The following is a 22,988-nucleotide window of genomic DNA, read 5'->3' as shown; positions in this document are numbered from 1 at the left end:
AGAACCCAGAGGGTTTTACAATCAAATTTTATTGGCACTTCAGGTAGCAGATAATTCCCATCTGATGCAGGTTGAAACCAGGAACAGGAAAAAAGAGTAAGAGGAGGGGAACAGCTGCTTTCCTTTCGGAGGATAGTGTAACCCACAAACCAAACCAGAGAGGGTACAGCGTGGACGCACCTCAAAAACACGATGCTAAGGGAAAGAAGCCAGACACACACGGCGACGTATCGCATGATTCTGTTCATATGAAATCTCCACAATAGGCGAATCCATGGAGACACAGGCCGATTGGTGGTTACCAAGGGAAAAAGGAAGCGGGGCGGGGAGCAACTGCTTAAGGAGTATGGGGTTTCCTTTTGCGGTGATGGGAACGTTCTGGAACCAGACAAAGGTGGTGGCTGTACGACATTGTGAATGTACTACGTACGTGTCATTGAACTGTTTGCTTTCAAAGGGTTAATTTTCTTCTTTTTTTCCAGATTCTATTTATTTATTTATTTGAGGGTGGGGGGAGAGAAAGAGTGCACATGCACAAGCAGAGGGAGTGGCAGAGGGCAAGAGAGAATCTCAAGCAGACTCCATACTGAGCTCGGAGCCCAAAGCAGGGCTCCATCTCACAAGCCTGAGGTCATGACCTGAGCCAAAATCAAGAGTCGGGCGCTTAACCTACTGAGCCACCCGGGTGCCACCCAAAGGGTTAATTTTCTTATGTATATTTCACCTTGATAAAAATAAAAACAGGTAAGAAAGACTATGGACCAAGATAGGAAAATTGACACCAATCTTCAATACTGTCACCTAGAAGCAGAAATCCTAAATAAAATACTGCCATCCAAATCTCACCATGGGGCAGGATGGGGGGGGGTAGGGTGACATCGTGACCAGAGGACAATTTGGCCAGAAAAGCACAGATGAGTTAACCTCAGAAAATCAGGGTAATTTATCTCTGGCAGCTGACAGGCTTGTTTCTGACAAGACCCTTGTTTTTGCCACGACACCTTCAGACCTGTGCATGATAGGGCTGGTACAGACCCAGGGCTGGGGCAGCCCACACAACGTCCTTGCAAGTCTGTCAGCAAAGCATCGAGGAAAGCAGAAACCAGCTTAAGATAAACACTAGCACAGTTTAAAAGACTTGTTACATTTCTAATACGTGGAAGGAAATAAGGTAGCCTTTCAAAAATTAAAAAACATACAGAAATTCTGACACCTGCTACAACATGGACACACCTTGAAGACCCTATGTAAGTAAAATGAGCCAGGCACAAAAAGCCAAATGCTGCATGATTCCATTTCTATGAGGTTCCTAGAGGAGTCAAATTCATAGAGACAGAGAGTAGACGGTGGGAGCCAGGGGTGGGGCAGGGGGTGGGAAGTCAGTGTTTAACGGGGACAGAGTCTCGGTTTTGCAAGAGGAAGAGTTCTGGAAGTAGACGGTAGTGATGGTTGCACACCATGCCACTGAAATGTGCACCTAAAAATGGTTAAAACGGTAAACTTCATGTTATGTATATATTTTTAAAAAGATTTATTAGAGGGGCGCCTGGGTGGCTCAGTTGGTTAAGCGACTGCCTTCGGCTCGGGTCATGATCCTGGAGTCCCGGGATCGAGTCCCACATCGGGTTCCCTGCTCAGCAGGGAGTCTGCTTCTCCCTCTGACCCTCCCCCTCTCATGCTCTCTCTCTGTCTCATTCTTTCTCTCTCAAATAAATAAATAAAATCTTTAAAAAAAAAAAAAAGATTTATTAGAGAGCGCACGCACGAGGAGGGGACGGGCAGAGGAAGAGGAAGACGCAGACTCCCCGCTGAGCAGGGAGCCCCACGTGGGGCTCAATCCCAGGACCCTTAGATCATGACCTCAACCCAAGGCAGATGCTTAACTGACAGCGCGACCCAGGCGCCCCCATGCTGTGTATATTTTGCAACAAGAAAAACACAAAGCTGAAGGTCACTTGATGGAACAGCAAGCGAGGAAGGTTAGAGACAAAAGAAAACACTGGACACCGCCCCCCCCCACCCCCCCACGCCCGGGAAGAACCGGGAAATGAACCAAGGTAAGCACGTGGTGAAAAGGAGCCTCATGGCTGGATGGTAAAGGGAGAGAGCACCACCTACAGGTAGTTCGCTGCGATCTTGGCGGCGCCGGCAAAACGCGCAGAAGCCACAGACATCCCATCCTTATGGGGACATCATTCCCCCACCCCGCAGCAGAACAGAGGCATCACCAAGAAAATAGAAACCAGCAGAAAGACACATCCGAGGGGCGCCTGGGTGGCTCCGATGGTTGAACGTCTGCCTTCGGCTCAGGCCCTGATCCCAGGGTTCTGGAATCGAGCCCCGCATGGGGCTCCTGGCTCAGCGGGGAGCCTGCTTCTCCCTCTCCCTCTGCCTCTCCCCCTGCTCATGCTCTCTCTCTCTCTCTCTGTATCTCTGTGTCTCAAATGAATAAATAAAAAGAATCTTAAAAAATAAAAAATAAGACACATCCATAGTCATCACCCCCACCAGTCTGCCAGCCTGCATCTAGACCCACATGCCAGCCGAGCCTTCCCTCCACTGCTGTGAGTAAGCAACACGCCCCCAGCCCAGGCAAAGCCAGGCGGCCACCCACTCCCAAACCCACTTGCCTATGCGAGGAGCCACCCCAACAGTGCTCCCTCTGAACCAGATAATTCCCATCAGCACACAGATATGCTGATTCATCTTTCACCTTTTCTTTTTTTTTGGTTTGGTTTTATTATTGAGATGAAATCCACATAACATAAAATTACACTTCAGTGGCGTATAGTACATTTAAAGGTAAACTTTGGTGGCATTTAGCGTATTCACAAGGCTGTGCAACCACTGTCTAATTCCAAAACATATTCACATGGCAAATAAGCATACGAAAAGATGCACCACATCATCTGTCATCAGGGAACTGCAAATTAAAACAAGATATGACCACACACCTATTAAAGACCCAAACACTGGGGACGCCTGGGTGGCTCATTGGGTTAAGCGTCTGCCTTCAGCTCAGCTCACGATCCCAGGGTCCTGGGATCGAGTCCCACGTTGGGCTCCCTGCTCAGTGGGGATTCAGCTTCTCCCTATCCCTCTGGCCTCTCTCCCCGCTCATTTGCTCTCTCTCTCTCAAATAAATAAATAAAATCTTAAAAAACAAACAAACAAACAAAAAATCCCAGGGGCACCTGAATGGCTCAGTCATTAAACATCTGCCTTCAGCTCAGGTCATGATCCCAGGGTCCTGGGATCAAGCCCCGCATCGGGCTCCCTGCTCCGCGGGAAGCCTGCTTCTCCCTCTCCGACTCCCCCTGCTTGTGTTCCCTCTCTCGCTGTCTCTCTGTCAGATAAATAAATAACATCTTAAAAAAAAAAAAAAAAACCCCAAACACTGACAACACCGAATGCTGGCGAGGCTGTGGAGCAAACAGGGCTCTCACTCACTGCTGGTGGGAATGCAAAATGGTCCAGCCACTCTGGAAGACAGTTTAGCGATTTCTGACAAAACTAAACATATCATACAAAACTATCGTACAAAAACTATCTTACCATACGATCCAGCAATCATGCTTCTTGGTATTTACCCAGAGGTATTGAAAACTTATGTTCACACAAAAGCCTGCACTCAGATGTCTGTAGCAGTCTTATCAATATTTGCAAAGACCTGGAAGCAAACAAAATGTCCTTCAGTAAGTAAACGGATAACTGCGGGACATCCAGACAATGGGATATTATTCAGTGCTAATAAGAAATGAGCTATCAAGCCACGGAAACTGTATGGAGGAAACTGAAATGCATCTGACCAAGTGAAAGAAGCTGATCTGAAGAGTCTACAGATTGTATGATCCTAACTCTATGACATTCTGGTAAAGCAAAACTGTGAAGACAGTAAAAAAATCTTGCCAGAGTTGGAGGGAGGGATGAAGAGGCAGCGCACAGAGGATTTTTAGGGCAGTGAGAACACTGTAATTGATCCTATGATGATAGACGCACGTCATTACAGACTTGTCCAAACCCACAGAATGTACATCACCAAGAGTGCACCTTGACTTTAGGTGATAATGATGGGTCAGGGCAGGTTCTTCAGCTGTAACAAACGTACCACTCTGACCGGGATATCCATAATGTGGGCTATGCATGTCGGGGAGGGGTAAGAGGTATATGGAAAATCTCTGTATTTTCCTCTTAATTTTGCTGTGAACCTGCAACTAATCTAACAAATAGTTTTTATTATTTTTAGATTTTATTTATTTTTGAGAGAGAGAGAGAGAGAGCAAGTGAGCGCATGAGTTGGGGGGTGGGACAGAGGGAGGAGCAGACTCCCCACTGAGCAGGGAGCCTGGGAGGCTCAGTCAGTTGAGCATCTGCCTTCGACTCAGGTCATGATCCCAGGGTGCTGGGATGGAGCCCTGCGTCGGGCTTCCTGCTCGGCAGAGAGCCTGCTTCTCCCTCTCCCTCTGATCCTCCTCCCTGCTTATGCTCTCTGTCAAATAAATAAAATTTAAAAATAAATAAATAAATAAAACAGCTTTTGAGATATGACACACATTTTAGCCTGCTAGGACAACCATAACAAAATACCCCACACTCCGGAGCTTAAACACATGTTTTTCTCACAGTCCTGGAGACTGGAAGTCCAAGGTCAAGTCCACTGGTTCCCTCTGAGGCCTCCCTCCTCTGCTGGCAGGTGGCCACCTTCTCCCTGTGTCCTCACGTGGTCGACCCTCCACATTCACATCCATGAGGCCACTGTGTGTATCCAAATTTCCTTTGCCTGGAAGGACACCAGACATATTGGATCAGGGCCCACCCAAATGGCTTACTGAATCACCTCCTTAAAGGCCCTGTCAGAATTTTAAAAATTAAAAATAAATAATAAAGGCCCCATCCCTAAATACAGTCATGTTTTGAGGTACAGAGGACTGGGGCTTCCACACAGAAGTTTGGAGGGGACACGACTCAGCCCACGACAAGCCACATACCCTAGAATTCACCCACTTATATGTATAATTTGGTTGGTTTTAGTATATTTGCAGATTTTGTGCAGTGAGCACTGCAAGGAAATGTAGGGCATTTCAGCCCTCAAGGAGAAACCCCATAGCCTCTAGCTACCCACCCATATCCCTCTTTCCCCCAGCCCCCCGCAACCACTCTCTTTCTGCCCCTACAGCTTTACCTATTCTGGCCATGGCATATGAATGGAATCATATGATACCTGACCTTCTGCTCCTTTCACTTAGCATGATATTTTCAAGGCTCATCCACGCCGTGGCGTAACAGGACTTCATTCCTTTTTATGGCTGAGTAATACCCCATTGTACGGATGGGCCACATCGGGTTTATCCATTCATCCGATGATGGACCTTTCGGCTGGTTCTACAGCTGGGCTCTTGGCGATTGTCTGGCTGGGAACATTCATCTATAGCAAATACGTTTTTGAATAAATGAAGAAACTTAATCGTGTAACCCAAAGTACTCCATCCAAGTGGAAATTTCACACTGTAATGAGAATAGAAAAAAGTATCAGAAAGATCCCTTTCTTCCCCAGCATGGTCTTTCATTCTGCATTACAAATTAACATAATTGTTGCTTCAGAACAAACTGTACCTAGACACTGCTGTTATTAAACCAATTTGGCAAAAACAAAACAAACGAGAAAACATAGTCCTGAGCCAGAAGCTTTCAGTTAAATAAATCACTTCCTTAAAGAGGGCTTTTTTTTTTTTTCATTGCAGGAAGACCCTTAAAAACCTAAGTCAGAGCATGCGCCTCTCTGCTGAAATCTCCCAAAGGACCCATCTCATTACACTCACTCTGTGCTTCCCCACCCCCACCCCCTGACATCATCTCTTACCACTGCACCACCCCCTCCACACTCCCTCCAGACTTCCTGTTTCTGGAACACACTTCTGCCTCAGGGCCTTTGCACTTGCTGTCTGCTCTTCTCAGAATGCTCTCCACTTACATACTTGCACAGTTCATCTACTTCCTTTGGGTCTCTACTTGAATGTCTCTCTGTTCTGGAAGCCTCTTTAGATTATCATATATAAAGACAGTGACCCTTCTTTCCCCTAACCCAGCATGCCCATCCCTCCTCCTTTGGTTCTTAGTCCCCAGAACTTAGCACCATCTGACACCGACGCACTGGTTTAGTAGGGTTTAGTAGCTGACCATCTGCCCCCTCACCCTACCTCCACTCACTTCCCTCCATGGGGGAGGGGGCCTTGTTTGGTTCAAGGCCAGTCTCCAGCACCTACAATGCCTGCCACCCAGTTGGTGCTCAATGAATATTTGTTCTCCTCCACAAATTAACCTAGAAATGCAATGCAATCCCAGTCAAAGTCCCAAGTAGATATTTTCTGAGATGCTACAAGCCCATGAAAAGATTCAAATACTACCTGTTAGAGGTGCTGGTTGCATAACATTATGAGTGTGCTAAATGCCATGGAACTGTTCGCTTTAAAAATGATTTTCTGTTACATGAATTTCACGTCAATAAAAAAATGGCTCAGGGTGCCTGGGTGGCTCAGATGGTTAAGCGTCTGCCTTCGGCTCATCCTGGGATCGAGTCCCGCATCGGGCTCCCTGCTCGGCAGGGAGCCTGCTTCTCCCTCTGCCTCTCTCTCTCTCTGTCTCTCTCTCTCTCTGTCTCTTATGAATAAACAAATAAAATCTTAAAAAAAAAAAAAAGGCTCAGTGTAACACCATTGCACACCTATTAGAATGGCTAAAATTTAAAAGCTTGCCCATAGCAAGTGAAGGGACAAGAATAAATACATTGCTGGGGGAGGGAAAGTGAGAGTCCACCCACATTGTAAGGCATTTTGGTGTTTCTTCAAAATTAAATATACAGGGGTGCCTGATTGGTTCAGTGGGTAGAGCATGCAACTCTTGATCTCAGGGCTGTGAGTTCAAGCCCCATGTTGGGCATGGAGCCTACTTTTAAAAATTAAATTAAATTAAATCAAATTAAATTAAATTAAATTAAATATATACCTACCATGTGATGCAACCACCCCATTCCTGGGGTACTTAACCAAAAGAAATAAGAGCAGATGAACAAACCTAGACCTAAATGTTCATAGCAGGTTTATTTGTAATAATAAAAAATTGGAAAGGAGGGGTGCTCGGGTGGTTTAGTCAGTTAAGCAGCTGCCTTTGGCCCGGGTCACGATCTTAGGGTCCTCGGATTGAGCCCCACGTCAGGCTCCCCGCTTCTCCCTCTCCCTCTGCCTGCTACTCCCCCTGCTCGTGCTCAATCTCTGTCAAATAAATAAATAAAATCTTAAAAAAAAAATTCTTCCAGCAGGTTCTTCTTTAAAAAAAAATTGGAAAGGACACAAATATCCATCAACAGGGGAACTGGGTACATAAGTGTGGGACAGCCATGCAACGGAATACGGCTTAGCAATAAAAATGAGTTAACTTTTAGTACATGCAACAATATGTACAGATCTTAAAATAAGCATGTCAGGTAAAAAATGCCAGATAAAACAGGCTACCTACTATATGAGTCTAGAAATGCAATTAAGGGGCACCTGGCTGGCTCAGTTGGAAGAGCATGCAACTCTTGATCTCGGGGTCAAGAGTTCGAACCCCACATTGGGTGTAGAGATTATTTAAATAAATATTTTAAAAAAATAGAAATGTAGGGGCACCTGGGTGGCTCAGTCGTTAAGCATCTGCCTTCGGCTCAGGTCATGATCCCAGGGTCCTAGGATCGAGCCCCACATCGGGCTCCCTGCTCTGCGGGAAGTCTGCTTCTCCCTCTCCCACTCCCCCTGCTTGTGTTCCCTCTCTCGCTGTCTGTCAAATAAACAAATAAAATCTTTAAAAAAATAAATAAATAAAATAAAATAAAAAATAGAAATGCAACGAATCTATAGTGTCAGAAGCCAATCAATCGTTGCCTGGGTCATGGGGGGGTGGTAATAAAAAGGGGCACAAGGAAACATTGGGGGAAGACCCTTGAAAACTTGATGCTCAGTGAAAGAAGCCAGGCATCAAAGGCCACCTGTGGTAGGATTCCATCCATATGAAATATCCCGAACAAGCAAATCCACAGAAACAGAAAGTGGGTTATTAGGAGCCAGGGGATAGGGGGAGGGAGATGGGGAGTGAGTGCTAATGGGGGAAGCTTCCTTTGGGAGCATGGCAAGGTCTTGGAACTAGGTGCACAACACTGTGAGTGTACTAAATGCCAAGGAGTTGTCCACTTTAAACTGATTAATGTGAATTTTTCCTCAATAAAAAAAAAAAAGGAATGGCAAGAGTTACAGATACACACACCCCTCCATCCTGCTCTCCATCCTCACCTGCAGTCCCACCCCGCCCTGCTCCACCCCCTCCCAGCCACCTGCCCTGGCCCATTGCCCCCTCCTCCTAGGCTCCTCAAACACCCTCCCCACTTTAAACCTTGGACTGTCCCTGCAGTTTCCTGGAAGTGACTCACTGCACGGGACAGCAGAGCAAGCCCCGCTCCGAGGAACAAAGGTAGCTGAAACCCCAGCATGCTCAGAGCAACAGACATTTGTCCCTGTGCTTGTCCCAGCGTGCAGATGACAGAGCTGTCCCCGAGAGCAAAGCCATGGGCCCACAATAGTCAGCTGACTCAAGGGGACAGGGAGCCCCCCACCCCTGCCTGCCCCATCCCCAGCTCATGCCCTCTGCCCCCTTCACGGAAGCTGGTCTGCAAGGATGGCACCGCAATCTGGGTCCTCCCCGGGTTCACGCCCTTGTGTGGTCCCCACGCCATCTGGGCTGACCTGGGACTCCATGGAAGCAACAGAATGCATCACAAGTGACGCTGGCCCAGTTCCAGGACCCAGCTGGAGGAGATCTGGTGGTCTCCTCTCTGCACTCTGAGGAGCCCTGAGTTGCCACGAAGGAGAGAAGGCCGTCCTGCTCAGGGGGCCACAGAGAGAGGGAGTGGTCCTGCTGCCTGGCCATCCCAAGGCACCAGACATGACAGAGAAATTCTAGATGCTGACGTCCAAGCCGCCCCCAGAGGACACCGTTTGATACGTGGAACAGAAGAGCACCCATGACAGCGAACCCGTGGGGGAGGTTTGCTCCACCGAGTCCACGTGACGCCCACGGAGGAGCCAGACCTCTGCTTAGGTGGCATGTGACAAGTGGCTTCCTACCCTCCCCCTCGCCCTCTGACCCACTGACGCTGACCCTGCCTGAGCAAAAGGGAGAAAAACATAAAAACAAGAAAATCCTACACTGTGGTAGGACTCCTTCTTGTCAGCGGGAAGAAGCCCATGTTCTTCTTCTGCCTCAGTATACCTTGGCTGAGCAGGTGCCAAGAGAAGGCCTTGTACCCCAGGAGATGGGACCCCTATGGTTGCTGCAGCCCACCCCCCAAGCCTTCACTCCCGCTGCCCCCCACCTGCACTCCCTGACGGAGCGCTCAGCACCCCCATATGCTGCCCAAGGCCCAGACTCCAAAACCTACCTCAACCACCTTCCCCACACTGGGAGGTAGGTGGGGCCCCAAAGCCAAACTTTACCACCCCCAAGAAGCCCTCCCTGGTGCACCTGCTCACTCTACCCCTCCCCAGCGTCTCATCGTCAGGGGCCAGCTTCCTGCCTGCCAGATGTGGGAGCCCCAACACCCTACGTGGGACCCTGGGTGCTCTCCCAGCAGTGGGCTGCATGGGCCCGGCCGGGGGCAAGACACCCAGTTCAGCTTCAGGGATGTCAGGAAGGTCCTGCCCTGGCAAAGGAGGCTACAGGGGGCCCTGGCCATGCCATTTGGAAATGAGGAAAATGAGGATTAGGTAAGAACCTTGCCCTCAACACCCAGCAGTCAGGGTGCGTATGATCTAGATTTTCTGTATTCCTCATGCTCTGACATCCGGGGCCTCGCTGACCAGGAGGGACTGTCCCTCACATCCGGGGCCTCGCTGACCGGGAGGGACTGTCCCTCACATCCGGGGCCTCACTGACCAGGAGGCACTGTCGCTCATGGAGTTAGCCAGTTCCCAGAGACAGCAAACAGCTCACCAGTGGAGTGCACATTTCACGTGCAAACCAATCCGTCCAGAGCCCACACGCTGAGCCAGGATCCTGCTGCCCTGATCACCCAGGGCCCACTGCCAGACAGCTGGGGACAGTGCATTGTCAGCTCCTGACATCAAGCTGATTGCCAGTGTCCCTCCAGATTAAACATTATCGCCAGCAGTAAGACCCAGCTCTGAGCAACACCGCCAGATAAGGAATTCGGTTGCCCGGCCCCTGAAGCTCCCTCTTTCCGAAAGTCCTGGGTGCCCTAGATACTTGACTGCCCAAGTGACCCCACTTCTCCCTCCCCGCCCCAATTCATCTTCTTATGCTTGAAATTCACCAGTGAAGGGGCGCCTGGGGGGCTCAGTCAGTGAAGCATCTCCCTTCGGCTCGGGTCATGACCCCAGGGTCCTGGGATCGAGCCCCGCATCGGGCTCCCTGCTCAGAGGGGGGAGTCTGCTTCTCCCTCTGCCTCTCCCCCCGCTCCTGCTCTCTCTCAAATAAATAAATAAAATCTTTAAAAAAATAAACTCACCAGTAAAGAGTGATCCCACAAAATCCTGCACACCCCACCCTGGGACCCTAACAGAGGCAGAGCCCCAGGTCTACACTGCCTCTCTTTACCTGTGATCTCACTGTGTGGCCCGCGAGGGTGCCATGTGCCCTCTTGTGAGGACTTGTGAGTCATCACCCTCGTTCCTCGAAGCTCCCAGATAGTCTTTGCTGAAGTGTGTCCAGCGACAAGAACCACAAGGGCCGGTCCAGCCACAGCATTGGCTGCAGATGGTTAAGGTCTCTGGGGGCTGGCCACGCAGAGCACAGACCCAGGCGGATGCCCCAGGCGTTCCTAGCCAGTGGTGTCACTGTCAACAAGCTGGTACCTATGGGACAGACAGCACTGCCCCAGAGCCCTCTGGGATTATTCAAATTAGCCAATCCCAAACCCGATTACCCTGCCTCACCCGTTCCTTCTCACGGGAACCACGATAAAGGTTCTTGCCCACATTTTCCTCCCTCTGCCTCCTGACCCTGTGCTTCCTTTCCCTGTGTGGTGTAGTGTGCACCCCCCGCCCCACCGTCTTTTGGGAACTGTCTTTTCAATGGCAGCCCTCACCTGCACAATAATCAAGCCTACATTTTAAAACTGGGTGGAGCCCAGACCAACCCTGGGATGCCCAGCTTACATCTCAAAGAGGAAAAAGCCTTGATGGATGGCGGCCCCCCAGGACTCCGGGGGGCCCTGCCCAAGTTCTCTCTTCTGCACAGGAGCCGGTGGGTAACGCAAACCACCCCGCTGCCCCAGGAAGCCAGAGGCAGAGTGGCCGAGGGAGCGCCCAGGGCTGGGTCCCCGAGTCCCACTCTCTCGGGACACGTCCACCATGGAGGAGGGGCTGGAATGGAGACCACTGGCTGCCCAGGCAGAGGGAGACAGAGGCCCAAAGGCAGGCAGACGATGTGAAGCGACTTTAATCAGCACCTTTAGATGGGGGCAGCAGGAGTGTCTACGTGTGGGGTCGCCCCTGGGAGCAGCCTAGGGCCAGCCCCTCAATCCCAGCTGTGATGTACTCCCCACCCAGGCTCCCTGAATCCAGGGGGAGGGTCCCGGCACCCCCAACCTCTCCAGGGCCAGCTCAGGAGCTCAGGTCCGGGTGCTGCCCAGCCAGAAGGACCCACGTCTGAGGGCTGGTGCGCCAGCAGCTGCGGGGGTACATGTCCTCATAGCTGGCCCTGCTCAGGAACCAGCTGTGGTGGCAATAGCTCATCCTCAGAGCAGTGAGGTCCTCCTGTCAGACAGCAGCAGGGACTCCTTCACAACCATCAGCAGCCCCAGCGGGCGCAGGCACCCCCGGGCACAGAGCCGGGACAGCACGAACAGGGAGATGGCAGCCACACCGGCACTGAGCACCACTGCGGGGGACAGACAGGCAGGAGTCAGCCACACAGAGAAGGGGCGTCTGCAGCCTGTCCCCTCCCCAAGCCCCAGGAGTGGGAGGGCCTGGTCATCTTACCCGCAGCCGCGATAACCCCACAAGCACTCCGGTTTCCAGACTGGACGGAATCCTGGTCCCCAACAGGGCTCGTTGTGGCATTCCTGAGAGAAGGGACACTGTGCGGGGTCACAGGGGTCCCCGTGGACGTGGCAGTCCCTTCCTGGAGGGTCTCAGTTCCTGCAATAAGTCCAGGCATTCAGCAGCTGGGGAGTGGGCACTGAGGATGGGGGTGGAATCGGACACGAACAGGTGTTCCAAATGCCTGGGGGGCCTTGGGGCTCATCTTCCACTGCCCCCACGGGGATGCAGGCACGGGAGGATACAAGCGTCCACACCCTCAGCCTGGTCACCCACCGGAAGGTGTCAGGTGTCTTTATCTAACGCCCAGCCCTCCCCACCCCTCCAGGCAGGCGGAGGTCCCATGACACACACCACAGCCAAGCTCGTCACTGGAGGCGGGACAGTCCGGATGGCCATCGCAGAGCCAGGTGCGTGGGATGCAGGTACCGCCTAGCAGGCAGCGGAGCTCCCCCGCCGGGCAGGGCTGGGAACTGCAGTTGTGAACATTCTCCACGATGCCATCTGGGCAGTCATCGACGTTGTCACAAGGGCAGGGGCTGCCAGTGGGTGGCTGGCACTCTCCGTCCTGGGCACAAGGCTTGATTCCTGGGGTTACAAGGTCAGTCAGGTGCCAAACACCCACCCAACAGTGCTGCAGTATGCCCCTCCACCCGGCCTTCCAGAAACAGGTAACCCTAGAAAACCCACGCATCCTAAAGACTCCCTGTTGTTAGCTCCACCTGCCAAGGACTGGCCTCCCTGAAAGCCCCTCTTCCCAAGGCCCCCGCTAAGTCCGCTTCCCAGTAAACCCACCTCTTCTTGTAAGTCCGGCCCATCCTCAGGCCCCGCCCCATTATCCCCCTCCCCGCCTGAAGGCCACACCCCTCACACAGCACCTCCCCTCCCGCGGCCCTGCCCCCTCAAGCCCCGCCCCCGGAGCGCGGCTACTCACTGCACTCCTCCTCATCGCTGCCGTCGGGGCAGTCCTTGTCCCTGTCGCAGCGCAGAGTGAGGGGCACGCAGAAGCCACTGGTGCGGCACTGGAAGCTGGTGGGCGGGCACGACCCTGCAAGATGCACACAAGTGAGGTCTGGGAGGCCCGAGTCGCGCCCCCCACTACCAGGGGCACAGTGGTTACAGACTGCGACCACCAGGAGGCAGGCCAGGTCCCAGGGCGTTGGAATGACACTGGTAGCCACCATTTGCTGAGGACCTACTCCGTGGGAGGCTTGGAGGGCAGGTTCTACTGCCATCCCCATGCTGCAGAAGGCACTGAGGAGAGAGGCAAGGCCCCGGGCTGCAGGGCTGGTGGCAGAGCCCAGGTATGAACCCAGGTCTCACTGATCTGAGTCTTTACCAGGCTTCAGGCCAGATGGTCTCCCCAAGAGGCCCTCCAAAATCCACGGTTAAACAGACTGGGGTACGGGCCATCTCTGAACCTGCCCTGGACCGGGCCCATGGTCTGGGTCAGCAGGGCCTGTTATATCCCACCTGCTTAGCCAATGGGAAACAGAGGCCCTGGGCAGAGGACCTACTTAGTTACCAAGGGTTGTCCACTCACCTCCTAAATTCCTTCCAGATCCGACCACTTTCCCCATCCTGAATGTGCCATCTCCTCACCAGGCCCCGTCCCCATTTCCATCTGGACACTGGGGACCTCACTGAGTCACATCATTCAGTCTCCTGCCCTTGCCCTCCCCTCTGCTCAAAACCATGCCCTGGTCCCCTGACCCTTTCACACCAAATCCCTATTTTGTCTATGTGGCCGCAAGGCCTGGCCCAGCCCTGCCGCCGTGAACCCTTCCTGGACCTCACCTCCTCCCTCCTTCTTCCTCTTCATCCAGCTCCCTCTGTCCTGGACTCCTCGCTGTTCTCCAAGAGTCCCGGCTCGTTTCCACCTCAGGGACTCTGCCTGTGCTGATCCTTGGCCCAGTGCCTCCTCTCCTCCCCCCACTCTGCAACTGGTGATTCCTCCTCAGCCTTCAGATCTCAGCTTCTTTCTTGGAAAGGGTCTCTTGCACCTGAGACGCCTGAAGCCCTGCCTTCCACTTACAATGGTCCTCAAACTGGTATCCACACAGACTGGACACTCAGTGAAGATAAGGGCCGGTACTGACTGCAAGCCCAGGGCGGTACAGATACAAGTCACACAAGGATCAAGGCTGTGTCCTGATTGAGATCTGAGCCTTCCTGGACCCCAGGTAGTGAGGCTCGGGCTACATGCTGATCTGGAGGAGCACAGAAGGGCCTAGAACGTGGGCCAGCAGGAGGGAGCCTGACAGACTGAGGAAAGGAATGGCCTTTAAGGCTCTCTTCCTGGGCTCAGTGAGGGGGATGCAAATACCTGCTTGGCCCCAACCTAGTGGCACTCCAGTCGATCCTGGTACTCTTGCCACTTCCACCTTTACTCCGAGAGCCTGAGCCCCCAAACCCCCTTCTCTCCATCGCCAGTCCCTCCACAGGCCTCCAGGCCCAATGATACCTGTGGCCCACACAGTCCCTGAGCTTTTGAAGCCAGGAAGAGCTGTGGCCAGACCTGGAGCTGGCTTCCTTCCCTACCCACTTGGGGGGGGGGGGGGCGTCTGGCGGTCTCTGGGTGCGGCTTCCTCTCCAAGCCTAGCCATTCTCAGCCCTGCCAACCTCCAGACCTCCCTCCCTGGAGTGTGTTCTTCCTGGAAAGTGGGAGGCAGAGCACAGCAGACCAGGCCTCCTAGGGCTGTGGGGTCAGACAGGCGTGAAAAGTGACCAGTGACTTTCCCTCCCAGCCTCAGTTCCCTCCCCTGTAAAAGGAGCACGCTAGGAGTCCCTATCTCAGTGTCTTGAGGAGAGGAGACCACTTGTTGAGTTTGGTACTTGGTTAAAGTGAGTCCTGCCTCCTTAAAGGAACCAGGAACATTTAGCCTGTAAAGGCAGGGGCTTTGGGGTGAGGCAGGAGACCACATCAGACAGGAACTCACAGCTGAAAGGGAGGTCACCTGTGCCTACAGGGAGGTCACTCTATCCCACCCAGCTGCCTCTGGGAACATCAGAGAGGGCCATCAAGATCACTTAGGCCCAGGAGCAGGTGTCCAAGGGCCTGGGGTCACAGGGAGGGAGAGAAACCTTTTGTTCTCTAAGGCTAGAGGAGGAAGGCGCAGGGATGGGGAGGGCGGGGGCTGGTCGCCCAGGAAACTCAGCCATATGGCCTCAGGGTCGGACAAGGGTGTAGGGGCGCAGCTGCTGCAAGAGGCGCCAGGTGACCGGCCATGCACAGAGGTCGGACAACCAGAGCTACAACGAGCCTTCCTGCCCACGCTAGGCTGAAGGGCGGCTTGGAGGTGACAAAGAGGTCCGCCAAAGCAGAGCAGGAGTGGGGTGTGAGCAGGCAGAGCCACCCAGGCGACCGTCCCCCACTGGAGATGGCTCGCTCACAGGCCGGGCTCCCTGCAAGCCAGAGTCTCCAGCCACGTGCCGGGGGAGTGTCCGGGACGAACAAGCGGCACAGCCAATGGCGAGGCGCGGCCGGCGCGCGGGGCGGGACCGGGCCGCCCGAGGGGCGCGCGCGTAGGGTGCGCGGAGCTCACTCACCTGGGGCCTGGGCCAAGAACTGGATCGGGACCGGGGTCGGGGCGGCCTCCAGGCCCAGCCCAAAGCCGAGCAGCAGCCGCAGGGCCAGGCCCAGGGCCGCTGTCCGCCGCACTCCGCACTGCGCCATGCAGCCACTTGCCGCACCGCCCCCGCCCTGGCACTGACCACGCGCCCACGGGGCCTCGCTTTTATCCTCGCGCACGCGCGCCGCGGCGGGGGCGGGGCCCACGCCCAGAGGATCCGCGGCGCCCGCGGCTAAGAGTACCGTAAACATCCGAATACGAGGGGACCCACAATATGAGGCTCTAACCCACTTTTCCCAGTGACAAGGTATATCGAAAGATGTTGGGCCCATTTGAAGTTAGAAACTGTGGGGATGTAAACGAACTCGTCGCTGTCTACTTACAGTATCGACTGTGTTGCATGCATCCTGCAGCAAATGTTACTATCATATTTAATATGGCAGCCATTCCCCTCAGGCAGGCTGCAGCCCCTCCCTCCTCCCCGCTTCCCTTGTGCACCCAGCTTTTTCTACCTTACTTACTTTGACTTAGTGTCTGATGACTCACTAGAAGGTCACCGCAGGACAGGAATGCTGTGTTGTTCCTGCATCCCCGGTGCCTAGCAGAGCGTCTGCCACAAGAGTAGGCTCTTAAATATTTAGTGAATAAATGAACGAAACACTTCCAGAAGGCCCTGGCTTTCATCAAGGGTCCTGTCCCTCGCACCTGGATGCGCTCACCCACGCCCACTGCCTCCTGCAGTCTTCCTCACAGGTAGGTGGGTATTATTCTTCCGGAACAAGATGTGCAAAGGCAGCCCGTGGGCTTTCTCTTCTCATGCTCAACCAATAAGCACATAAAATACAAACCTTCTAGCCAATCAGAGGCTGTATTTTCTTGAAAATAAATATTTTATAGATAGCTCTGACTTCAGAAGAAGCAACGGGTCGGACGGCCAGCAGAACCCCAGACAAGTGGCGGTCCCTCAGTGTTAGGTATGCAAGCATTTACCACCACCACCACCACCCCCGCTGCACCCCCCCCCCCCCCGTTTCCTGGGAAGCAACACTAAAGCATCCAGATTTTTCCCACAAGGGGCTGTTTGCAGGTTGTTGGCAAGCTTCACTATTTGAAAATGTTGAAAGTTACAGCTGCTTTTGGACAGTGTATATTATATGTGTGTGTGTTGGGGTTTTTTGTTGTTTCAAAACCTCCCAGATTCCCCGGGGAAATGGGTAAGAGGCTAAGGTGTGCAGAGGCAGGTGGAAAGGTGACAAACAGGACTGTGCCCTGCAGGGGTGGGGAGCGTCCCATCTTTGAGGCTCAGAGGTCTCGGGGGTGCAGGGATAAAAGCTGAAGAAGCCATGGATTTGTAGTAGTTAGGCAGACTCATCAGCTGCCAGGTTCAATTTCAGTGAGCCTGAGCTAGTTCCTGTCCTTCCATTCCTGTTTTTCTGCCGAGGGGGTGTGGCACCAGCCATGACCTCACGGGATTGCTCCACAAGGGAGCGGAGATCCTGAAAGCGTTCAAAACAGTACCTAGCACGCAGAGCTCAGGTATCAGACCTCCTTCCCACCCCCACTCCCTTGTGAAATTTCAAGTCTGTGCATAAGAACTATTCAGAAACCTTCAATGGCATATCTTACCTGCAGTCTGTGGAAGCCCTCAGGGCTGCCTTCCTTGTGCCCTCAGACTTCCTCTCCCTCCCAATCTCCTTTCTGAATCTGACTCAACCTTTGCTCCTATTAGAGTCCCAACTCCTCCAGAAAGCCTGCCCTGGGGGCTGCAGCCCAGGGTTTTCTCCCAGATGAGCTTTTAGCATTTATATGGCCCACTGTGGGGCTCCAGGATACATCCTGGCTGGGACTGGGACCCTTTCCGGCCTTGCTCTGCGCTTCCAGAAAGCAGGGCAGTCTCAACACTCTGATCATCACACATCTCTTCTGCCTACTGAAGGACTGTGGGGTTCTTCCATAGGGCAGCCATGACACACGTCCACTTGAGGTCCCTACATGGCTCCCCATTCCCTGCGGCCAGACTTGGGTTGCTTCTTTTCTGGCTTTCACTCAACTGTTCATTCCTCCACAAGGTCCAGCCCCTTCCTTTCCTAGGCTCACCCCGCCTCGCTCCCCAGGCCCACATAGAAAGGTTTCTGGCTCAGGGAGGCCTTCCCTCACCTGTCCTAGGTGAGCCTTCCCTGGGAGTTGCCCTGCTGTCCTTGGTCACCCCCACCAAGCTGTAGGGTGCTCACAGTCAGATGGGGGTGGCGGTGGAGGGTGCTGGCCAGTGTCCTCATGAGCAACGGCAACAGGAGCTCTTGAGAAACCTAAGGGAGCAGCTTGTGTTCAGCCCTGCAGTCCTTCACCATCAGTGCCCACCCAAACACCCACAGGCCCTGGAACCCAGTGTACTGCTCTCTAGGTTAGCCAGGCCCCCAGGGAAGGGATGGTGACAAATGCCGGAGCCCCTGGACCCCATGGCATCAGACTCGGTGCCCAGTGACAGCGTGTCACCCTGAAGCTCACGAACCCCTGCTCCCTCCCCTGCCCCTGGAGTGCTGGCAGAGTGAAGAGACTTCACTAGGAAATCCAGTTAAGTTGTATGGGGCTTCAAAAGTTAGAATGAAGTGATACTGGAGAGCTAGGTGTATTTGTCATAAGTTAGGTCACGTTCTCCCAGGAAGGAATACAAGGAGGGGAAGCAGTCAGGTGGCCCTGAGGGCCCAGCCACGTGCCCCGGGTGGGGGTGGGGGTGCGCAGAGTCACAGGTAAGGCTGGTCTTTGGACAGTTCCCACCTCTTCATGGGAGGAGCTGGGGGCACAGCCTTCTTCCCTGTGGCAGCTGCAGCTGAGCTGGAAGGGAAAAGAGACTTTGCTTAGGGCCGGGTCTCCAGAGAGCAGTGAGGAGGGATCTGAGGGAGCCCACACCTGTGCCCAGCAAGACCACGCCTGCCGAGACTCTGGGTCTGCAGGCCCGAGTGAGGGTATTTCAGAGCGCCCAAACTCCTTCACCAGGGTCCTCCAAAGGGTCAGCCAACCCTTGCTGGGAGCTGGCCAGCCCCCTTCCTGCCCCAGCCCCCATGTGAACCCCCAGTCAACCTGCCCTGGCTCCTGAGCTCAAAGCCAGCCATAAATAGTTGGGCTCCTCCTCTAGCACCCCTTCCCACTTGTGGCCCCAGGGTGGACGAGCACCCCATTCCTGCTGCCCCCAAACAGGACACTGGCAAAAGGGCCAAGCAATCAGGCGACAGGTGCCCACTGCTGTCTCCTCTCTTGGGTGCTGAGCACTTGCCACGTGGCAGGCCTGGCATGTGCCCCAGCACAGCACTAAGACCAGGCCATAGTCTAATGAGGCTGAGAGTCAAGTGCAATTGAAAAATACACCTTTTGGGGCGCCTGGGTGGTTCAATTGGTTAGGCGTAAGACTCTTGGTTTCGGTTCAGGTCATGATCTCAGAGTCCTGAGACTGAGCCCTGCATCAGGCTCCCCAGTGAACGGAAGTCTGCTTCCCCTCTCTCTCTCCCTCTGCCCCTCCCCCTGCTTGTGTGTGTATGCACATGCAAGCACTCTCTCTCTAAAATAAAAAAATAAATCTTAAAAAAAAAAAAAAGAAGAATACACCGTTTGGCCCAGAGTGAGCCCCAAGGAAAGACACTGTGACGACAAATCCAAGGCAGGTGCCTGCTGAGACACCCAAGCCCCTGGTGCCTAGGGCTGGAGAGGCTTGCACACACGGTTAAGTCCAAAGGGAGAGGAAGCGGGCGGGCAGGCTCTCATTGTGGAGGACACTCCCAGGAGCAGGGGTTCCAGGGCCTCCCACCCTCCCAGGAGTCTGAAGGAGGTGGAAGAGGCAGAAGCAGCCTCCCTAGGAAATGCAGGCATCCCAGGGGCAAGTGAGGGAGTCTGGGGAGAATTGGGTAGTGTGCCAGTCTGGTGCTGGACTCTGGCGAATCAGAAGGTAACAAGGACCATTCACCAAGTTCTAACTATACAGCAGGCCCTACCTGGCCTCATCACCTTACAGAGCTTGTCACACTGCAAGCCCACCACCCCTGATTTACAGATGAAGAAACGGAGGCTCAACAAAGCCAAAACACTGGCTGTAGAGCCCAGACACCACTGGGGTCTGAGCAAACTGGTTTGAAATCCTGCTTCTGCTCCCCACTAGCTGTGTGACCCAGTTAGGTCACGTGGCCTCTCTGTGCCTCAATTTCCTCTTCTCCAACAGGGGCCATCACTGCCTAACTTGTGGACAGGTAAGTAGGCAGGCATGGCATTGACTCCATTCTAAAACCTTACAGGTGTTAATTATGAAGATTAACCTTCATAACAACTCTGCTATAGACCGAATGTTTTGTCTCTCCCAAACTCCTATGTTGAAACTGCAACCCCCAACATGATGGTATTTGGAGGTAGAGCACTTGGGAGGTGATTAGGTCCTGAAGGAGGAGCCCTCATGAATGGGATTAGTGCCCTTACAAGAGATCCTAGACACCCCTTAACCCTTCCACCATGTGAGGACATAGCAAGAAAATGCCATCTGTGAACCAAGAAGAGTGCCCTCACCAGACATGGAATCTGCCAGCACCTTGATCCTGGACTTCCCAGCCTCCAGAACTGTGGGAAATATGTTTCTGTTGTTTATAAGCCACCACAGTCTATGATACTGTCATAGCAGCCAAGTGGACTGAGATAAACTCCCTAAAGTAGATATTGTTATCGTCCCCATTTATTTAAGAGAAGGCACCTGAGGCCAGGGACCAAACCGATTTTAAGGGGCCTGAGATTTATACAATTCTTTCTTTGGGGCGCCTGGCTGGTTCAGTTGGTGGAGCATCCGACTCTTGATTTCAGGGTCGTGAGTTCAAGCCCCATGTTGGGGGATGCCTGGCTGGCTCAGTCGGTTAAGTGTCTGCCTTCAGCTCAGGTCATGATCCCAGGGTCTTGTGATCAAGTCCTGCATCGGGCTCCCTGCTCTGCAGGGAGCCTGCTTCTCCCTATGCCTCTCTCTCTCTCTCATGAAGAAATAAAAAAAAATAAAAATCTTAAAAAAAAAAAAAGCCCCATGTTGGGTGTGGAGCCTACTTAAAAAAAAAATACAATTCTTTCTTTAAGAAGAGTACAAAGAAGATGTGCAGTGTGTGTGTATATATACACATACATAATACACGTATACACACAGAATGGAATACTTTTCAGCCATAAAAAAAGAAAGAAATCCTCCATTTGCAACAACATGTATGGACCCTGAGAGTACTACGCCAAGTGAAATAAATCAGAGACAAATACTGTAGGATCTCACTTATGTGTGGAATCTAAAAACAAAACAAAAAACCAAACTCAAAGATACAGAGAACAGACTGATGGTCACCAGAGGCAGGAGACAGGTACGGGGTGGGTGAAATGAGTGAAGGGGGCCAAAAGGTACAAACTTCCCATTATAAAATAAATAAGTCCCAGGGATGTACTGTACAGCATGGTGACTGTAGTTAACAATACTCTTGCATATTTGAAAGTTGCTAAGAGTAGATCTTAAAGGTTCTCATCACAAGAAAAAAACGTGTAAATAAGACTTACTGTGGTGATCATTTCACAATGTACACAAATATCAAATCTTTACATTGTACACCTGAAACTCACATAATGTTATATGTCAATTACGCCTCAATTGAAAAAAAAAAAACACTACAAAAACAACACCTGGTCTTCTCCCAGAGCCCTTGATGGGAGCCTGGAGCTTCATTTGCTTTGTAGGAAACACTCCCCTGGCTGAGGCCCAACCCCTACCCTGGGCTGGGTGGGGATTCAAAGAGCTCTCCCCTGAAAAGCCCCGGAAGCACAGTTCCTGACACAGCTGATGGCTCAGTAAGTGGGACCTTGAAAAGCACAAGCAAGAGAAAGGGCTCGTTTCAGGCTGTGATGTCCTCACCTCTCTGCAGGCTTGCCTGACGCCAATACCTTCTGTGAGGACATGACGACTGAGGGCGGCATGGCTTCCCGGCGGCCATCACGAGTGTAATAGTGGTTGCTGGAGAGCTTGTGGCTGGGGCCCACAGGGAGCTTGGGAGGAGGCTGAGTTCTGAGGGAAAAGAACACCACCATTGAAGCTAACAGAAAGTCACTTTTTTAAAAAAGATTTTATTTATTTATTTGAGAGAGCGTGAGCATGCTCGCACACACCCAAAGGGAGGGGAGGGGAGGGGAGAGGGGAAGGCAGGGCAGAAGGAGGGGGAAAGATTCTCAAGCAGACTCCACCCTGTGCACAGAGCCTGACAGGGGGCTTGATCTCCAACCCCAAGATCATGACCTGAGCGGAAACCCAGTCAGACGCTTAACTGAATGAGCCCCCCAGGCACCCCTAACAGAAAGTCATTCTTTCTGGCTAGGCTGGCCTCGGCCGCCTCAGTCACTGGGCTGCAGGCCAGGGGAATCCCTTGGCACACTGTTGTGGATGTACGGGTAGGGAGGATCCAAGGCCCTGAAGCAGGTAGCAGTCTCTGCTTTGAATGTGAAGGTGCTGGAAGGCAAGGCCTAGATATGCCCCAAATGTATGGAGGACCTTTTCTGAGGCTTCTCAGGGAAGGGGGCAGCCCAGACTGGACACCCAGGCCTGTTCCCACCCCACCATGGCCCAAAGCTTGCATCTGGCCTCACTTCCACCTGCAGGAGCTCAGGAAATGAAGAGGCCAGGGTCTGAGGCTCTGCCCACCTCATATCCAGTAGTCACTGTATAAATGCTTGGGCAACAGCCCCAGACTTAGCTTATTCTGAGGGTCTTTGTTTTCAAAGGCCAGGCTCCAGAATTCCTGGGTTTCTGGTTATCTCAGGAACTCTCTGAAGAACCTTACTGGGATCAAGGCTTATTACTCAAAGAGCACCTTGTCCTCTGAGGTCCCTGCATTTCCTGCCTGGTCGCCAACACTATAGCCAGAGCTGGGGTAGGGGGTGGGGGTAGACGAGTGAATAGAGCTCTGTCCTGGGTTGGGCTAAAACCTAGGGTGAATTTACAAAGAAGCCAGAAGCCTAAAATGGAAACACTAACCTCAAAAGAAGAGAAGCCTCCCTGGAAAACATAGCAGAGAGGAAAGGCCGAAAAAAATAGAGGAGAAATCATAAAATCATCAGGTTTTCATTCAACCATGTTTTAAAATAATTTGTCTGGTAACTGTTTTGCCAGGACTCAAGTTTTTCTTAAAACAAGTGATAGCCGAAGACATGAACAGACATTTTTCCAAAGAAGACATCCAAATGGCCAACAGACACATGAAAAAGTGCTCAATATCGCTCAGCATCAGGGAAATCCAAATCAAAACCTCAATGAGATACCACCTCACACCAGTCAGAATGGCTA

General features: G+C 52.6%; 2 protein-coding genes and 1 long non-coding RNA gene across 3 annotated transcripts in view; all 3 read right to left on the bottom strand.

Annotated features, from left to right (window-relative positions):
• Positions 1 to 2,434: 2,434 nt before the first annotated feature.
• LOC115941121 (uncharacterized) lies at positions 2,435 to 5,804 on the bottom strand. Its single transcript, XR_004075878.2, has 3 exons — positions 5,227 to 5,804; positions 4,624 to 4,780; positions 2,435 to 3,670 (listed from the first exon to the last, which is right to left on the bottom strand). It is a non-coding gene; the product is annotated as an uncharacterized LOC115941121 (long non-coding RNA).
• A 5,662-nt stretch (positions 5,805 to 11,466) lies between these two features.
• Positions 11,467 to 18,122, bottom strand: CD320 (CD320 molecule). The gene is made up of 5 exons (XM_006733831.3): positions 15,636 to 18,122; positions 13,021 to 13,134; positions 12,441 to 12,674; positions 12,027 to 12,185; positions 11,467 to 11,925 (listed from the first exon to the last, which is right to left on the bottom strand). The coding sequence occupies exons 1-5, from the start codon at positions 15,988 to 15,990 to the stop codon at positions 11,783 to 11,785; spliced, it is 1,005 nt and encodes a 334-aa protein (XP_006733894.3). The 5' UTR covers positions 15,991 to 18,122; the 3' UTR covers positions 11,467 to 11,782.
• A 146-nt stretch (positions 18,123 to 18,268) lies between these two features.
• The window catches only part of NDUFA7 (NADH:ubiquinone oxidoreductase subunit A7), an 8,054-nt gene continuing 3,334 nt past the window's right edge, over positions 18,269 to 22,988 (bottom strand). The window contains exons 3-4 of the mRNA XM_081810650.1: positions 21,567 to 21,716; positions 18,269 to 18,490 (exon numbers count right to left, since the gene is read on the bottom strand). Coding sequence (XP_081666776.1) covers positions 18,400 to 18,490; positions 21,567 to 21,716 — 241 coding nt within the window. The 3' untranslated portion in view covers positions 18,269 to 18,399. The remainder of the gene's footprint in view (positions 18,491 to 21,566; positions 21,717 to 22,988) is intronic.

This window comes from Leptonychotes weddellii, chromosome 1 (assembly GCF_054177405.1).
Source record: "Leptonychotes weddellii isolate Sample4059 chromosome 1, ASM5417740v2, whole genome shotgun sequence".
NCBI classification, from domain to species: Eukaryota; Metazoa; Chordata; class Mammalia; order Carnivora; family Phocidae; genus Leptonychotes; species Leptonychotes weddellii.
Note: the sequence above shows the minus strand (reverse complement) of the source record. Positions and strands in the feature narration are given on the sequence as shown.

Bases quoted from the DNA above. Each gene is read 5' to 3' on its own strand.
- CD320 (XM_006733831.3), bottom strand. From the start codon at position 15,990: ATGGGCCCAACATCTTTCGATATACCTTGTCACTGGGAAAAGTGGGTT. The intron at 12,675-13,020 runs GTGAGTAGCCGC...TTGTAACCCCAG, and splicing joins CAGCGATGAGGAGGAGTGCA to GAATCAAGCCTTGTGCCCAG. The intron at 11,926-12,026 runs GTAAGATGACCA...TGTCCCCCGCAG, and splicing joins TGGGGTTATCGCGGCTGCGG to TGGTGCTCAGTGCCGGTGTG.